Here is a 19,306-nt window from a genome sequence, read left to right as displayed (position 1 = left end):
CATGTGGGCCTGGGAGACTGCCATGTTGCAAATAAAATGCCTGCTTTGGATTACAATGCTATATGACACAAGCAATGCTTGTGCTATGATCTGCTGCCATATTTTGTGTCATAATGCTAAGCCCTCAGAGAACATCACAATTGGCTGCTGATAATATTCTGTATAGGATGATACCACTCACTAGCTCCTTCATGTGGAAGGGATAGAAAAGAACCCGTGTATAAAAGGAAGGCTGTGTATCTCGTAACTGTAGGATGGCAACTAGAAGAGAGGCAAGAAATAAGTTTCCAGTGTTTCATTCTCCATTTCCTTGTGTGTTTAGAGCAAAGCAGAGAACCCTTTGTGGGAATGCCCCTTGCAGGGACTCCTGCTCCTGTTAAAAGGAAAAAGTCCACTAAACTCATTGGGAAGCTGATACAAGAAGGTAAGATATGCAAAACTGCACACATGAGAATTGTTTGGCTTTCAACCTGAATTTCAGCCTTTAAAATTTCACCTTCTGACTGAGCTCCCAGAGCAAGACATGCAGTGAACATATTAGGAGGCAAAGCCACAAATATTACTGAAGTTCAGCCTGCAATCACATTACATTTTAAAAATTTACTGTTCAAAAGCATTGTACACGCACTCAGGTTAAATGTTGACCTACATCACACTTTGTAAACTCATATTCTCCTGCAGCATTAATTTGGAGGCACACCAGTGTAAATGGAAAGGGAACATCATCTTTTATGTGAATCAATATTGCAGAGCCTAGTTATATTCTATGTCATTATCTCTTTTATAAGCTTTGTCTCTATTTTTCCTCTCTGTGATAGAATTCTTCCAGCACTCATTAGTTGAAAAAGTCTGTTTCTTAGAGGGGGTAATACAGTAGGAAGAATATAACTTGGGACACTTTTCTTTCTACAGAATACCTGTGTATCGAGTAGGGTGACTTTTAATTAACTGTGATATCCTTATCTTCTCTTTACTTTTGACAGCATGGAGAAGATTTTTAGGGGTTTTGAAAAGCATCATTTCAATGTTGCTCCTTTCAGCAGCCCTCAAAAAGGGCTGGTACAGGAATATATTTTTCTGTTTGGCCCTAATCCTTTATTCAGGTAAACAAATAAGTGAAAATCCAATTTTCAGTTAAAGGGCATTTCCCCATGTGCTATGAAATAGTGCTACATAAAATTGGCTTGCTAAAAAAAATATTTCTTCAGAGAATGTTTAATGAAATGAATGGGCTTATGCCAATATTATACTAGTTTAAGGATGGAGATTCATTCTCTGTTGTAAATGAGATGTAAGGGTGCATAAGTGGTCTTAACCTTGGTCAATACAGAAAAAACAAAGCATAGTAAAAGTTATGTGTTTCTGAATGAAAAGCTTTAACTGCATTTCTGCAAGATTTTTACACTAAACAGTTTTTAATCCATTGTTTTGATGGAGAATTGGTGGTACCAAATTAAATGGAAAGGACTTATTGAATCACTGTCATATTAAGACTTGAAGAGAACTTCAACTACTTTTCCCTTTAAAAATTCTCCTTAAAACAAACAAACAAAAAGATATAATAACATTGAGTCTTGCCATGGCTTCAGGATAATGTTTAAATCAAAGCACACCACAGTTGTCTTTATTTGTTATATGTCAGCCCAATCTGAGGAACTGACTGCCACTCATCTAATTCTTTATGAGGGGAGACACATGTAGGAAGCAACCAAACAAGGCAGTGGTGCATTTTGAGATAATTCTAAGGAATTCTGGTGCACTGACTGAGAAGCTTCAGATGTGGGACTCTTCTCTGTGCAGATGTGCTTTGACTGCAGTCCAGAGTAAATTCCACCCATCTATACCCATGTGTCATCAAAGTAAAGAAAAAAGCTACAAAGTAAAAAAAAGTAAAAAAAAAAGCTTACAAAGTAAAAAAAAAAGCTACATCTATGTGTCATCAAAGTAAAAATTTGGTGCATAGGTTATTCCTAAAACTTAATTCAGAAGAGAATTCTAATTTGTCTGCTTTGAAGTTACTACTGATGCTGGGAAGCAATGCACAAGAGACTTGGGCCAGAGCACTTCCTAAAGCATCCCATTCCATGTTTTGTAGTCATGCCACAAGAGGTGTCCAAGCTGAACTTGGGGAAGAAGATCAGCACCCCCAGAGATGTGATGCTAGAAGAGCTTTCTCTCCTCACTAACAAAGGATCCAAGATGTTCAAATTACGTCAGCTGAGGGTGGAGAAGTTCATTTATGAGAATAACCCTGATGCCTTCACTGACAATTCTGTGGTAAGTTGGAGATAAAAATTAAAAAGCTGCCTCATACACCCAGGGGAAACAGGAATGGAGTGTGCCCAAGCTCACCTGTCTGAATGTGCATGAGCCAGGGCGGAGGGAGGATCATGGGGAAGGGATATCTAGTGCAGGAAAAAGCCAATATTATATAAACACACAGTTATATTTCCTTTTGGCAGCAGCATTAGTTTCCTTCAGCAAATACTTGGTATCAGACATGCAGAAGCACAAGAAAATTCAGAACTGAGTGACAAAGGCGGACTGCATGTTTGGCAGGTGTTTAGAGCTGCACAGGGCAGGACTAATTGTTTCTGTACCTATTCCATTTCTTCTTTGCAATATGGAAATGACCCATCCAGGTCTAACTCTAGATCCCATAGTTGTGGTTCTATTTTTAGCCTATGATACACTTTTATGTTTCCTGCTGGGCGGAGTCCTTTGCTCATTTCTGCAGGAAGTTCCATAAATGAAAATTCAGACAGAAACCTCTAACCTGACACTGCAGTATCTCCAGTTTATTTGCTAGAAGCTATATTTGTTTTCTTCTAAGGTATTTTCCTATCAGATATGGCGTATAAATTCAGACATTCTTTCCTCCCTGCCCCCTTTCCCATGAGTTAGTACTGTTATTTAAGCTTTGAACTTCTCTATACAGCTTGTTGCTGGTGTAAAGTCCTCTGAAGATACTTAACCTTTTACAAATACAACTCTCCTTTTACTTGATTGGCAGTAGTTCAGTGAAAAAAAATAGAAAATGTTTCAGGTTATATATGCATTTTGATGTAGCATCTCGTCTTGTGACTTTTTTTAAATTTATTTGGTGTCATTTTGCTCATTTATGGCATCTGTTTTCCAGTCCAAGGAAACTCAAGGAAAATAGTAAAAGTCAAGCTGAAGAAAATGTTCTGCCAAACAAAACCACGCTATGTTTTATCCCTATTTTTCAAGGTTTTTTATGTTTTCAAAAGCAGCAATAAGTAAATCTTTGTAGTTCACTTCTAAAAATGACAATTTGGGAAGAGGAAGTGGGAAGATGCCTGAAAGACAAAATGTCATTAAAATTACAACAGTAGGTCAGCTTACAGATCAGGGATGACACACCAGAGATACAGCAAGCATACCTGGTGTTGTTAGACCTCGGGCAGTTTCTTCATCTCTTTGTGCTTTAGGTACTTCACCTCTTCAGTGAGATAACGCCTTGAAAGGATGCGAGAATGAATCGTGTTTTGAACTTTGGACTCTTCAGATAAAAATCCTAGAAAAATACACTATTTTTATAAATACTCAGCAATCTCAGAGTTCCTAAAACATATGACAGCCAAGTTCATGTTAGAATCTGCTGCAGTGAGGAAGAGCGAGACAAAGGTCTTTTCCAACCTAGTTGATTCTGTAAGTCTATAATTCTAAATAATAAGGTGAGAGAAGAAAAAGTCTGAAGTTTCAAAAATTTGAGGATGTCACTTAAGGGTGTCCAATCAGAGCAACACAAAGCGAATGAGTTGTGACAACCTGACTCAAAACTGGACATGCACAGGGTCCTTCCAAGACTGACACTGCAAAGGCTGATGACAAACGCTTCATTTTTGTTAGCTGTTTTTCCTACTTTGTTTATTCAGCCATGCCTGACTTTCACTCCATACTCTTTCTGTTGTCAATCTCTTCCTTTGTTCTGTAAGAACACCTCTGCTCCCAAGCTCTTTGAGCAAGACTGTGGATGTGGATAAATGTATTTGGGTGTTAGACAAAAGTCTAACAAGTCTAGGATTTTCTTTATGGCTTTGCTATATGAGAACAAAGGCATGGTCTCCAAACAGCAGCTGATACTCTGCTTTAAAATCCTCGATGATTCACTTTCATGGCTACCTTTTCTCCATATTTATGGTACAGATAACAAATCTCCATTGGTCATTTCAGGAAGACTTTGGTCTGCCCTAGAGCCTGTGCACAGGACCAGCTTAGGAGGATCACAAACATAATTGTTACCATTTGCTAGCTGCCCAGTGTGCTCTGTGCAAGGACTCTGCCAGGCTGCATCCACTGCTGCCATGGATAACTATCATCATCATCACAGCCAGCATGAATTAGCATCTTTGATGGCAGTCAGAGCAGTGAGAAGAAAAGCTGAGTGACTGCAGCAACTGAGCCATCCTCTCTGAGAGCTGGTTACTCTTGGGCAGGTAAAGGCAACAGATCTGTAGCATCACTGTTATCTTCCAAACCATCGGGACAGTGCCTGACCTTAGCACCAGATAACTTTCATCTAAAAGCCCTTTTGATTGCAGTGTTTGATTAGCTTTCTGTTTCCTTCCTTTCTTGCTCCTGGCTCTGCTCAAAGGCAGATGAAAAGAAAGCTTAAACAAAAGGAAACTGTGGGGGAAAGATAATGGCAGAGTAAAGAATTTCTAGTGCTACTTCCAGTTACTTTCCCCTCCCAGTTAATTTTCACATCCTTTGCTCCTAAAGAAGTCCTTGTGCCTTTAAAGCTGTGGTACAGCGAAGGGATTTAAAGCTGGTGGTGTGTTTACTGCTTTTATATCACAGATTTTTAACTGTCTTAAAATATTCTCAGACACACTTAGCAAAACAGAACAGGAAAGGTCTGGGGTGGAGAACAGAGTGGGGTTTTTCCCTCAAAAAAAAAAAAAGTTTAACAGCAAGGTAATGTAATGTAAAAATACACAGAGAGAAATGTTATTAAAAATAAATCAAAACCATATAAGGGGTTCCAGAATAGCCTGTGCCATAGCCATAAACCTTCCACACAAGGGAGAAGATCTCAGCAGTTATGTGTCATTGATCCACCCTCCTGCTTCCCTCCTCCTCCTTCTTCTCCAGCCAAAAAACTACACTGGACAATCAGATGACTCTCTTCACTTTTAGCAGAGAAAACACATACGTTGTGTGTGCATGAGTGCCAGACCAACTCCATGCAAAAGTGAAAACCTGCCAGTCTTTCATTAGTGCAGCTCCATTCATAAAGGCAAACTATAGCTAAACCCACAGATAAAAGGACTGACCATTCCCAATGTGAGCAAAGTGAAATGTACTATGTACTGTGCAGCTGTGTTCAATGCTGTGACCCTCTTCTCTTGCAAATACACAATACAAGGGGATGTTTTTTGGGAAGACTGAGATTGACACTTTTAGCACACTGATACCTTGCCAAATAGGGTGTTCATGTGACACCCTCATTGTTTGCTGCTGGGCTGGAGAAGCTGGGCTCTGCTAAGCCCTGTCTAATACACGAGAAGGATTTCTTCTCCTCATCCCATGCTGTGCCAACCTGTCACAGGAACTGTGGTTCTCTCCATGTCTCAGAGGATACTATCAACCTCACTGTGGAGCTGCAAGGTGCAACTTACTACTGGCTAAAGACCATGATGAAATCCTACCTTGCTATGTGCTCTATTGCTGTAGCATCTGACCAACTATGGCATGAAGGAAATTGCTACATGAATTTTTTAACAGTGAAACTGAAGCATGGGGTAGATTATCAAATCACCCAAAATCATAGAGACGGTCTCAGTCTTATTTCCTGGTCTCCTAAATTCTACTTCACAGTTCAGCAATTAACAGATCAGCAGTGCACAGACCTTTTCCCCGCTTCATAATGTTAAATTTATCTGGCTTCAAACACATCAAGATCATGTGAAATTATTTTTCCCAGCTTTATAGACCCACTCATTATTACCCTAACTCCTAAGCTGAGATATGAGAGGGTCTCAGGTTATGACCTAAGTGGAGTGAGCCAGCTGAGATGCAACTTTTCTAACAAAATTAGACTTGCTGTGCTGCAGATGGATTAATGCAGAAGACCTAGAGGCCCCAACCACACCCAAAGCCATGTAAGTGTGAACATGAAGTCTGATGCCTTTTTACTCAAGAAATGACTGGTGTGGAAACAGCAAAATGACAGAGAGGAAGAGCCTTTATTTTCCATAGCTGTTTCCTGGAGCACTGTGAGAAAACTTCTGACTGAAATTCTGAAACTCAATGTCTTTCATCCACAAAGAAAATGTGGCAAGGATGACATAAAATATACAAATAAGATATAAATGATTTGGGCAGTATTAGATAAAAATTCCTATTATTTAGATGGGTGAATTCAGGCATAGAGATGAAAACATAACTTGACCAAGATTAAACTGTAAGTGAGAAGTAGACCTGGAAACAGAAAGCAAGAGCTCAACCTGTTGTGCCTCTCGGGGCAGCATACTTAAAAAAAAAAAAAAAAACAAACCTTAAGGGACACTGAGGTTACTTTTTCTTTTCTTTTCTTTTTTTTTTTTTTTTTTTTTTTTTTAATAAAGTCAATCATAGGTTTCCAGGCTATGCAACTCCAAAATAAGGACCAAGGCACAGACTTTGATAAAAACAGTAGGAAGTCTCTGAGACTCTCCAAGTGTCTGAATTTTAAATCTCCCATCCCACTGTTAAGGAGCATTTGAGTGGCTGCCACTGAGAAGATTCAGTCACAGTAACTTCAGAAGTGTTAGTAACCACATAGGCATCAAACCTTTGGGGAGCTCTTTATCAGTGAGGTGGAAATAGAAACACATTTGGTGGCCTCAATCATTCTCTTTAGGGCACAGCAAGGAGCTGATGGGAAGCACACAGTGTCTCCTCCTGGGGACTGCCCTGCAGTGACATCAGGGCCTTGAGATGCTTAGAGATCTCAGCTCCATTAGTTGGATCATCTTTCATTATCTATTTTTCATGAGGCACATCCAGTAGCTCCAGAGAATTCAGAATTCATCTATCTGGGCACTCAGCCTGCAGGATCAGGCTCTTGCTGTCACTAAAGACTTTAAAGACATGAGCCTAATTTGTTTAGCCAACCCAGGGAACATCAGACGAACTTACTACATTTGTTCCCTTGTTAAAGTGGATATAGGGACACCCAGGGACTTGATAACATTCCCTGCCTCCAGTAACATGCAGACAGGGCAGACCATACCAGGAAGGAACTGTGTGATCTGCCCCAGAGACACTCTGTCGTGGTTTACACACTCCTAGGCTTCTCTCCTGGGACTTCCACCAACAGGGTCAATCAACCCTAACTGAGAGGTTGGTTTTGTGATGTAAATATGCATATACATAAAAGCTCCACATACTGTTAGCAATGGCTCAAGACACACATTCCCCTCGAGTGTAAGCCCTGTTTCACTCTGAATACCCTGAGCAGAAGCATGATGTAAGTACTGAGGACAGAGCTGCATCTACCCAGCTTTGCTTACACTGAGACTCCTGCTTGAGGCTGCTGCTCCTGAGCTCTCCTCTGTTGGAATAAGCTCATTTGAATCTGCCAAAGTTCAAGATTTCAAAAAGTTTAACTTGCCTTTGTCCTCTGCTAATCTGAGCTAAGACAATCTGTTGTGGAGGCCAAAACTAAAGAAAAATATATTTTTATTCTAGCAAGGGGGTAGACTGGGTTATTACATAGAAAATGGGTCTTTCCTATCTAAATGGAGATGTCTGCTGAACATGGGATGTTTTCTCAGGAGGTCCATGAAGAATCCTGAGGCCAACCAAATTGATTTCATTTGCAGCTAAATAAGATTTAGGTGTGGCTTACCTGAGGCAAACCTTGTGTTTCAGAGAAACTTCACTCCTCCTTAGTGATAATACTGCAATTTTAAATAACATCAGGTGACAATGATGCTCCTTCCTGGTCAAATCAAATACTGCTATGCACAAAATCAAACCAGCCCTTTTTACTGTATTGCATGTTATGCTGATGTTTTGTGACCTTTTTTTTTTCTAGGAGAGTGCATATAAGTAACAAGAGGAAAAGATAAATAAGCATTTAATTACGTGGAAGGTCATGCAGCATGGGTGAAACTTAAAGAAAAAACAGATGCAAGTCCTGTTTTGAAATTACTGAGCAAATGAGTGGTAGCATTAACCTTGGATACATATTAACATTTTGAGAATAACCTCATTTTGACCTCTAGACCTCAAAATACCCTTCTTTCAGTTTGCTTTTTTACAGCCACATATCTCTCATGCATAACTGAACAGATTGGCGTACTAGCTCCTGTGTACAGCTTAATGCTCACAATCTCTCCCCTCTCAGTGCTTCCTGACATTCAGGGGAACATTATCCCTCTGTTCCTAAAAAGGGAATTCCCTGCAGCTAGGAGGACAGACAGTCCCTAAAGCCCCTGAGGGCACCAGCTCTGCCACTTCAGCCTGCAGCTGGCTGCCTGCCTGGGTTGCAACCCGGTGACCTGCTGTGAAACCCTGGACACTGCTGCTGGAGACACAGAGAACTGAGGGTAGATAATTCTGCCTTGAGCCTTGTGGGATTTTCACTTCTCATCTATTTTTAGCTGACCGAACAGCTGGCCTTGGAACCCTGTTTACAGCCTGGAAAGCTTCTTTTTTGCTAAACTGTACTAGGTGTAAAAGTCCTAAGAAAGCTTTAACCCTCTGAGAGCCAGGCCTGAGGATGGCACTCTTGTCTGCCATTAACTGCCTGAGATGAATTTATTCAAGCAGAAACACAGCACAAGGAACCACAGATTCATTCACTTCAGCTGTATATTTGTTTCATCTTTGTGCATCTACAGCCAGTCCCCTAGTCCAACAGAAAAACCATATGTGATGCATAACCCAGGTTATTTTTGTTACACATCCATGTGGGCTGTAATACATAAGAGATACTTTTTTATATCTGATAGGAGTCAAGCTTTGATCTTGTTTATGAGCAATACATAAAATATTTTTCTGAACATATTATTATCAGTTCCTGTTCCCCGCAAGTATTTATTAAAATTGGTGTGCAAAAACAGCACCTTGTGCTGGCATCAAAGGGTATATAAATCCTGCACTGACTGTTTGCTCTTTCACTATGTACTACAGGGATTGTGCAGAATCTAGCCTGGACTTGGCAGAGAGGATGGCCTGGCAAATAAGACCAACTTGCTTTTACTGATGGACACAGTTTGCTTTCTTACCCTGCTGCTGGTTAGATTTGGTTCATTAATGCACGTATTGCTACAAGCAATACTCTTCCTGCCATTTTCCTCTTCTGGTGTCCAGAACATCTTTCATGTTTTTCCAGGCTGCTATCTCTTCAATCTTGCAGATGTAAATATCCTTCCCCATGCAGACCTTCCTTCATATGGAAAATAGACATGTGGGTAGGCATCTTTCAGGCTTTTATTTTGTCACCCTGTTGTTCTGCTGCCCCGTAACACTTAGCTCCCACGCTATAATCAAGCCGACTTTGCTGGGCTATCTTAATCTTGACATGAAAACACTTCCTATGTAGGAAGTATCTCTCTGGACCTTTACCTGCTCTGGTAAAAGCTGCATTTCCATTCCTTCCCTCCTGTATTTCATACTGATCACTGCTGGAGACAAGACACAGATTCTCTTCTCACCCTGATGAAATGATTGTGAGACATCCATTGAAAGGTGTGTTTCCTTTGCCCTTACTACTGTTCAACAACTTACTGTTCAACAACTGCTTCTATACGTAATATAAAGAATAACTCACATAAAGTTCTGCCACCGGGTTTTGTAACTGAGACACAAAACTGGTCAGATCACAGAGACTCAGGAGTTCATGTTCTGAAATGTAAATGGACCATGTCCTGCAACAGGGATTCCTATTGTTCTTTTTTATTGCCCTAGGATCACTTTCAGAAGTTCATCACACCAGGAGGGCATTACGGTGAAGATGCTCAAGGCCATGCCCACGGGAGGATGGTAGGAGGAGTGACAGCTGAACAGCATGGGCAGCATGGCTCCAATAAGCAGCAGTATCCTGGTGCTCCTCCTAGGCCTGGAAGCAAAGGAGGCCCTAGGGACAGCAAAGGGGAGCATGCTGGCGAATCAGCTGGAAGTGGTGGAGAAGGAGGTGATGGTACTGAGAAAGGCAAGTATTTCTCTGCAGGAATAAGAAATAGCTAAAGCTGTCAGAGCTCATGCTAACCCTATTCCTAGGGACAAGTAGATTAATTTGTCTAAAGCACGAATTCTTCCAAACTAAGTTCCATTGCAAAATCTAGAAAAGTTGAACTGCCCTCAGCTTGACAGTTTTGTTTGCATGCTTCTGTGTTGCTTAATTATATGCAAGAAGCAGAAATACCTTCCTTGGCTGGACCAAAGAAATTATAGAAAGCGTAACTACTACATGAGCTCCTAAGGTTGATGGAGCAGTATGCCAGCATTTCATACTCTTTCCTTTCAAGGGTTTCACACTGACCATCACTGGAGCTCTTTTACTCAGTAGTCTGACCTAACACATCAGTTTTGAGTATATGAGTCCTGATTTCAAATCAAAGTTCCCATCTAAATGAACAGCACCTTCTGGATAACTTTCAGAAAGGGACCGTGTATTTGTAAAAGTTATCCGGTAATCACCACTGGTCCACTGAAGCAGTATCTTTACTAGTAAAAGTATTTTTCATTGAATTTAGTCTTGTATGAGAATCAGCAGATGAAATCGGTTTTTTTAGCAGTCCCTAAGGGATTTTACAACAAAAAGTAAATTTGTTTGGGAACCAGTAATCACTGTCATAAGTGACCAAATGAGTGACTTGTAAAATCCAAGGTAGCTCATTTACATTCTGGAAGCATGTGCACTTTATATCAAAATCTGCTTTTACATTTCTGACCATCTCTGTGGAAAAGAAAACTGTGTAGAGTATATGCCTTGTTACAGGAGATTTTTCTCCATTGTTATCCTATTTCTGTGTGCAGGGAGAGGAAGGATTAATATCATCCCATAGTTTTCACTGCAGAAATGGATCCCAACTGCGTTTATTTTTTAACCCTAGCAATCAATTTACTTTTAGACTACTTAGTTTCAGTCCTTCACACAGAAAGAAGCAGATGGTTGGGTTTATTTTTTAATGAAAATAAGATTGTTGTACATGTCTGCAATTCTCTGAAACCAAAGCCCAGGATTTGGCAAGGTTTGAATAAAATCAGCAAGACAAAGAAAGAAGCTGTGATAACTAAGAAAATTTCACTTAAGAGTAGTAATACTCATTCTTCGCCACTTACTTCAAAAGGATGTTTCCAACACAAACTGTAGCACCATGAAAGCACCAGAATGTATGACTCCATTAACCTATTATTCGTATCTGCCCTAATCAAGCTAAGCAGAAGTTATTGCTCAGGAGTTCTAAAGTTTATGAAAGATGATTATCTTAAAAGCATGCTATATATCAATACACAACCAATGCTCTTATTAGCAAGGGGGTATTATACAGAATTGGAAGGGAGGGAAAAAGAAAAGAGGCACACAGAATGAAAACTTCTGTCTAAACTCATTTGCTTAGTGAAGCAGCCAGAAGCATGTGACTGAACAGCAAAGTGCAGCTTTGTCAATGCCAGGATTTCAACTTCCAGAGAGAGAGCCCGTCGTATTTACCAACTGCTTTTAGCCATTCTGAGGTGTTTAAGCCAGATTTGTCTCTAACATTCTGGTTAAGGAGGGGGAAAATATGAATGTCTGTTCATGTAATCACAAAGAAAATGCCAATTCATAAAAAAACTGAGGCAAGGGAGATGATAATTTTAGAATATTCAAGAATGAATGATGAAGACATTGGTAAAGATGGTTGTGGGTTGCCAAGACCCTCTTACAGCTTAAGCCCAGCTGGCAACTAAGCACCACACTGACTCCCCCCTACCTGGTGGGATGAGAGAGAGAATTGGAAGACTAAAAGTGAGAAAACTCATAGGTTGAGATAAAGACAGTTTAATAGGTAAAGCAAAAGTCACGCACAGAAGCAAAGCAAAACAAGAAATTCACACACCACTTCCCATTGGCAGGCAGGTGTTCAGCCATCCCCAGGAAAGCAGGGCTCTATCATGCATAATGGTTACTTCAGAAGACAAATGCCATCACTCCCAACATCCCACCCTTCCTTCTTCTTCCCCTAGCTTTATATGCTGACCATGATGCCATAAGGTATGGAATATCCCTTTGGTCAGTGGGGTCAGCTGTCCTGGCTGTGTCCCCTCACAACTTCTTGCGCACTCCCAGCTTGCTCACTGGTGGGGTGGATGAGAAGCAGAAAAGGCCTTGACTCTGTGAGTACCATTCAGTAACAACTAAAACTTCCCTGAATTATCAACACTGTTTTCAGCACAAATCCAAAACATAGACCCATACTAGCTGCTAGCCAAAACCAACACAGAGCCTGAAATATGATACTTAAAGGGTTCTGGTCAGTTTGAGTCAACTTAAAAGTCTGAGTCTAGTTTTGGAGTTCACACTCAGGGCTTTGTTTGATGCATCTGATGATGATGGTGAAGTTGATCTGGAGGGGTTTTATTTGCTATGATCAGACAGAGAAGAAAGAAATAAATTATGAAATTAGATAGCACTTTGCCTTGCTTCCCCTGAGGTAGTGAAAGAGGTGATAGGGTAGGGATACTGGTTCTTGGGGTAAGAGGTTTTTATTTGAGCGACCAGGGAGAAGAATGAAAAATCAGCTTTCAAATATATGCTTTAATGTAAATTCCTGGATGAGTGGCTTTTAGACAGTGATACACCTGCTTTTGTGGATAAGGTCAGAAGTGGTGTATGCCAGTCTCTTTTAAAAGAAATCTAACCATAACTTCTCGGACTTGATCTAGGAGTTTCAGAATCTGGAAATAAAGCTGGTGTCTTAACTTCAGTAGCAGAAATCAAAAAAAGCAAGGTATTTAGAGCATCATCTAACAAGAGTGTATTACCTTCCTCTGTTTACAGATGGAAAGTCAGGAGGCAAAAAAATCACTGTATTTAAAACTTACATCTCTCCCTGGGAACGAGCAATGGGTATCAGTCCCGAGGACAAAAGTCAGTTCACCATTGACTTACTGTCATACAGTCCCAAAGCTGATTTCCCCCATTACAAGTCTTTTAACCGGTAAGTCTTCTTGGTTATTCAGGTTGGTTTATTTAGCATGAGAAAACACAATAACCCTGGCCATAGCCCTCCCATCTTGTGCAACATAAATAAGGTTTAGCTACACGCCATTTTGCTTAGCACAATCTTCCATGGATAAAACATCTAGAGGCCTACAAAGAGAAGATACATAAAAAGCTAGAGATTTTAATTAAGTTTATGGACTGAAAACCTATGCAGCTGCATAAAAGGATTTTAATCCTATTTCCCTTCCTTTCTCACCCCATCTGACCAGGGCGATTTAGCTTGCCACTGTTTATTACTGCAGCTATTTAAAGTTCAAGAAAAATACTTATGATCAGACGACATATATTTCACAGCACTCCAAATAAGGATAAGAATCAGAATTTCCTGCTGTTTCTGATAAGAACTGAGTTTTACAAATATTTCTAGGGCAGCAACAGTTTTCTGTTAACCTCTGTATATAATTTTGCTACCCACTTCCATAGCCTCAGGACATCAATACCCAAGACAAACACAAATCCCACTCATTTCTGCAATAATGCAGCCTCTGCCTCCTACATGTATGGGGTACCATCAGGTCTGAAAAGTTTATGATTTTATAGAGATTGATGCAACAGGAGTGAAGGAAGGACACAGGAGCAGAGACACGGTGGTTTGGGTTTTTTAGTACATAGGCAATGGATGCATATATGTTTTCAGGAAGGATTTGTTGGCTAGTCAACTGCAACAGCAGTAAAATTTACAATCTGCATAACTTCAACTGTTTATTTTCTAAATCCTGTCATTTACCTATGCTGTGTTCACTAACTCCATGTATTCCCCATGCCAGGACTGCCATGCCTTATGGGGGTTTTGAGAAAGCAGCCAAACGGATGACCTTCAAAGTACCTCAGTTTGATATTTGCCCTTTGCTTCCAGAATCTCTCATGATATATAATCAAAATTTCAGCAGCAGGCCCTCCTTCAACAGAACCCCTATACCATGGATGCCTTCAGGAGACTCCTCTGAGTATCATACTGAGATCAATGTGCCAAGGAGTGGTGAAACAGAAGAGCTGTAAACCCCTACTGTCAAGACCTTCCTCAGCCCTTTCTATTTGTAAGTAGATAGTAAGGAGCTGAAGAGTGCAACTCTAGTTCCATCAGCCTTTCCTTTCATTTGCCCTTAGGCCAGACAAGTTCCTAGCAGATTCTAAACTTATCTTCGCCGTGGAGTTAATCGATCAGAAACAGTTTCAGGGAAAGAAGCTTTTTATTCACCAGGGCATAGAAAGGCAAAACTAGGAAGTGTTTTTCTGCTAAATGCTGCCTGTCTGCTCCATCATGAATCTGTTTTGTCATATAGTAACAAGTAATAAAACACCAAGAGGAAAAAAAGCCTTTGTGTTTTCTCCTTAAAAAATGCTGCTGAATCAATTTGGGGAATAGCAATAATAAAAGTTTCAATCTTATAACTAGACTGTTAGTACATGAAGAAAGAGCGAGGACTGATGGGGATGGTCATAATATAGGTATACATCCAGGTGGCTTGGATAAATACTGAAAATCTGATGGTGGAGAATGATGACTTTGAGAGGAAATGATACAGGTAATCTTAACAACATCAGAGGTATTAACAACATCAGAGGTAAAATAGCAAGTCAGCCCTGTCAATGTAATGGACAGATTAAAGTATTTCACTGTCACCTAAAATTCCCAATTCTCCAAGATATAAAACAGGTGATAGCTTAAGCAGGGTTTTTTGGTTTTTTCTTTTTTTTTTTTTTTTTACACAAAGAGGCCAAGAAGGCAATAGGTTGGGAAGGAAAAGAGGCACACCCAAGTGAGATGACTTGCCCATAGTTACAGAGCAAGAAAGTAAAAGCTTTAATTATAACAGAAATAATTTGACACCTGCCACAGTGCATTACTTATCCAAGTACACAGCAGAGTCTACTCCACTTCTTGTAACAGCTTTATCGATGCAACAGATATAGGAAGAAAGGCATGCACTGTGGAAAACCAATAAAGAACTTTATTTTCCTACATTAAATACCTTCTGTTTCATGAACATTTGCACTTTGACACATAACATACAAGACTGCTGTTTCATTACCATACCCTGCCTCAGCCTGCATGGAGACTGGTTTGGAATTCTCTGTCCTGGTGCCTTCTTTAGATCAACAATTCCTCTTATAAATAGGGATAAACAGCTTCTTTAGAGGGACAGCTTCCATGGGAGTACTTTTAATTTAGGAAATTTTCCTCCTTATCTAGAAACCCCTGCAACAATGTACTTGATTTTCATTCTGTTTCAATAGTTATGAGGTTGGCTTTGTTACACTCCTCTAAAAGGCTACTGCCAGGGCTACCCTGAGATCCCTTCGTGCTAACAATAAGCTGCAGAAGTGATGTATGAGTAATTTCCCAACCTTTTTGCTGAAATGCTATAGAACATTTATTATATGTCCTATTAAATGATTAAGAAGTATCCATAACTCAGTTCTGTAACTAAATTTAAAACTTGGTAATTTGATCTTCTGAAAAACATTTCGACACAAATAAAAAGGTTTGGCTTTTTTGACATGTTCTCACAAAGTATTTGAAGTTTCATTTGAAAACAAATCCTCAGAAAAACTTGGTTTGTATTTTGGATAAAATGGATCCAGGAATTAGCTGAAAACACATTTCCCACACTGATTTCCTTTTTTAATGCCTACATAAATACATGCAAATTTCACTGGAGAAAGACATCTAAATGGGAAATTCTCATATTCTACTAAACTATTAGTTTATTCTATATTTGAGCTCTGTCTGAAGATAAGGATGCTGTGGGTTTTTCAACATTTTTAATCAATCTAGCTTTTTCAGTTGCAGTGTAATTAAGGTGGAGGAGATTTCTCTTCCAGTTTGAAAAGTATTCTACTATATTACAAGAACCCGGGCTATGAAGAGAATGCCAGAAGTTCAGAAAGACAAAGGAAATCTCAGAGAAAACTAGGCAACACTATGCAAAATATTTTCTCACCAAATATGCCATTTATGGCTTTGCCTTTTCTGACACAGATTTTAGACTCTAACAACACAGAATTACATGATTTTTTAGAAGTGAAATATGTGATGTTTTTGTTGTAAATATATCACGAGCAGCAGAAACAAGACAGTTTGATACATGGATGTCATGGTCTGTTTTCAATAGCAGGTGTTCCAGATCATGGGCCAGTTAGCCATGTCAAAGTGCAGAGAGCTAGCTGCTCCAAGGAGAGGTGAGCCCCAGGCAAGCCCAACACAGGCAGTGCCCTCACCAACCATCACACAACCCCACCACACCTGAACATAGCAGGCAGAGCTCCGTGCTTGTGACAAGGTCCATCAGTCATCCCAGACATGGTGGGAGACGAATCAGGCACAGGGACCACCCAGGGAATCTGGTCAGGAGCTAAGGGAAATAGGGCTGGATACAAACTACACTGTTGGTCCAAAGTCCATCTATCAGACAGGCTAGCTCAAGCACAGGTTCCAGGTCCACCCAAAAGACAAGAGTCTAAATGAAAGACCAAATAAAATAGGTCTTTAAATATGTAGGGAAAGGTAAGAAATGCTGTAGAAAGATAGCACAGTGCTCTGTGGTGGTGTAGTTTCAAAGCTCTTGCATATAAGGAAGGCAGCATCATCTAGCAAGTAGGTCAAAGGACTGGGTATATACTCAAAGCTCTCTCTGCTTCATAATGTCCTACTGGACAAGAGTTTTTACCTGTGCACTCCATTATCATAAACCCTAAATGGGGATAAAAAGCTGCAATGCGCTTGGAATTAGAATGGTAGCTCTGCAAATTATTAATGATATTGCTATAATTCATACTTACAAGCTAAGAGGATCCTTTGGTTTTCGTAAATTTACTTAATGAGGTATACAGATCTTTTGCCAGCACACTTTCAATCTCAAATCCTGTCAAGCAGGATTTATGTGGTTTTGTTTCTAGTACAAAACAAGACTGGAGCACCTCCCGTATGAAGATAGGCTGAGAAAGTTGGGGCTGTTCAGCCTGGAGAAGAGAAGGCTGCATGGAGACCTCATAGCAGCCTTCCAATATCTGAAGGGGGCCTACAAGGATGCTGGGGATGGACTATTCATCAGGGACTGTAGTACCAGGACAAGGGGTAATGGGTTCAAACTTAAACAGTGGAAGTTTAGATTGGATCTAAGGAAGAAATTCTTTACTGTGAGGGTGGTGAGGCACTGGAATGGGTTGCCCAGGGAGGTTGTGAATGCTCCGTCCCTTGTGGTGTTCAAGGCCAGGTTGGACGAAGCCTTGGGTGGCATGGTTTAGTGTTTAGTGTGGGGTGTCCCTGCCTGTGGAGGGGGGATTGGAACTAGATGATCTTAAGGTCCTTTCCAACCCTAACTATTCTATGATTCTATGTTGTAGAACAATTCAGACTATTGTCTTGCTGTTTATATAGCTTAAGATGCATGCTAGTTTAGTCATCATTCAAAGTAATGTTAAATGCGAGAAAAATCAGTAATGCGAATTCTGCCTCAAAAATAATTAATTTCAGTAAGGCTTGCAGCCACTGTAATCAGAGCAGAAGTTTGTCCAAAATAATCAAATATTTAAAAGGAAGCAAGTAACTGCTCTTGCTCTTTGCTTTCCTAGGGCTATGATGCAGACTCAGGGGAATTGCCTGTGTCAGAGTATTATTTATATTGGGAGTAAGAGGATTTTATAAGATTTAATTACAGTGGATTTCCCCTACATACTATGCGCTACAGAATGGAAACTCAGTCATTTGCTTCTAAGCAGGATCATCATAGTTGGAGATAAAAAAGAACTACCAAATTATTGAGCTCATCACCTTGTAAAGGCAGGCTACAGTTCCCTCATAGAGGATGTACTGGATCTTACTGAAGCTCACACTCCATGGAACAGAAGCCAAAAATCCATTTAACAGAGATGGGATGCCCATGAAAAACAGATTGGATAGAATTTTGTGACATTGAGATCTTTCATTCAGAACAAAAAGTTCTTATATTTAACAATGTTACTTTTAGGAATATTATTTTACAGTTTCCCAGCTTTGAATGTTTGCCTCACGTAAGGCAACTTGTATGATATAGAATACAAGCTATACTGAAAATGCATAAAAAATAGTGCCTGTGTTTTAATGTAAAAGAAAGTTGTTCAACAAAATGTCATCAATACTATCCATAAATATGGAGTTGTATGTTTTAAAATCTTGCCTGAAGTTACAGCTGATGGCATAAATATTTGGCAGGTAGTAGCATGCTTGATATGCTTCCTGGTATAGCACAGAAAATCTTCCATTTGACTTGAATATATTCCCTCATCAAAGGGTTTGCATCTTGTAATTGCCTCTCATGTGAACAGCTTTCCATTAGTGATGATGAGGATATAATTCATACAACTAACATGTGGGAATTACATTTTATGTTGTTATTGACAGAGCATTTAGAGGAGATGGCTTTGCCATTAGGCTTAGTGAGTCTCCGAAATAAAATGTGGAACAGTTTCAGGCTGTTGGGAGAATACAGGCTTTATCTTGTTTGAATTTTTAAAATCGCACTGTGAATACATAAAATGCATTTACTTTGCTCACACAAGATGGCAGGGGCCAGACAGCCAAGAGCATGAACACAATTGTTCTGTTACGGAGCAAAGAAGTCTGCATGCGGCTGTCCCTCCATGAGAAACACTGACTTGTTGCACAAGGCTTGAACATTCATTGCACTGAAGCTTTTTTCCTGCCTAGCTTGTCTGCAGATATATGTTCTCTTCCACAGAAGACTGCCACAGGTGTGATCATCTGGCAAACACCCCACTTCCAAATGACTGCCCTCTGGCATAACAAGCTGCTGTTAGCATTTCTCTGGCAACTTATGGGGTCCACCACTGTTCATCAGCAGCACATATGCTAATTTCTCTTAAATGAGTATTAGAAAAGTTTTCAAGCCAGCCTGATGGCTCACAGCACATTAATACATTTATATGCAATCTCATCTATGCCCACAGCCTCAAATTGCAGGCTACAAACTAGTTTAGACAAGTTGCCTGCACTGTCTTGGAGATGTGCCTGACCAGGACCACAGATAATTAAGCAGAATTTGCAAACACACACAGAAGCAAGATTGCACACATTTTGTG

The 19,306-nt window shown here is 40.0% G+C and overlaps 1 protein-coding gene across 1 annotated transcript; it reads left to right on the top strand.

Annotated features, from left to right (window-relative positions):
* Window positions 1–348: 348 nt before the first annotated feature.
* Window positions 349–14,224, top strand: MYOZ1 (myozenin 1; the record flags this gene model as incomplete). The annotated part of the gene is made up of 5 exons (XM_080621576.1): window positions 349–424; window positions 2,096–2,277; window positions 9,925–10,168; window positions 13,001–13,160; window positions 13,993–14,224. 5 exons carry the CDS (start codon window positions 349–351, stop codon window positions 14,222–14,224), a joined length of 894 nt encoding a protein of 297 aa, XP_080477702.1.
* Window positions 14,225–19,306: the final 5,082 nt, after the last annotated feature.

Source organism: Psittacula echo, assembly GCF_963264785.1.
Source record: "Psittacula echo genome assembly, chromosome: 6".
NCBI lineage: Eukaryota > Metazoa > Chordata > Aves > Psittaciformes > Psittacidae > Psittacula > Psittacula echo.
The sequence above is the reverse complement of the archived record's forward strand: the minus strand, read 5'-3'. Positions and strand labels throughout refer to the sequence as shown.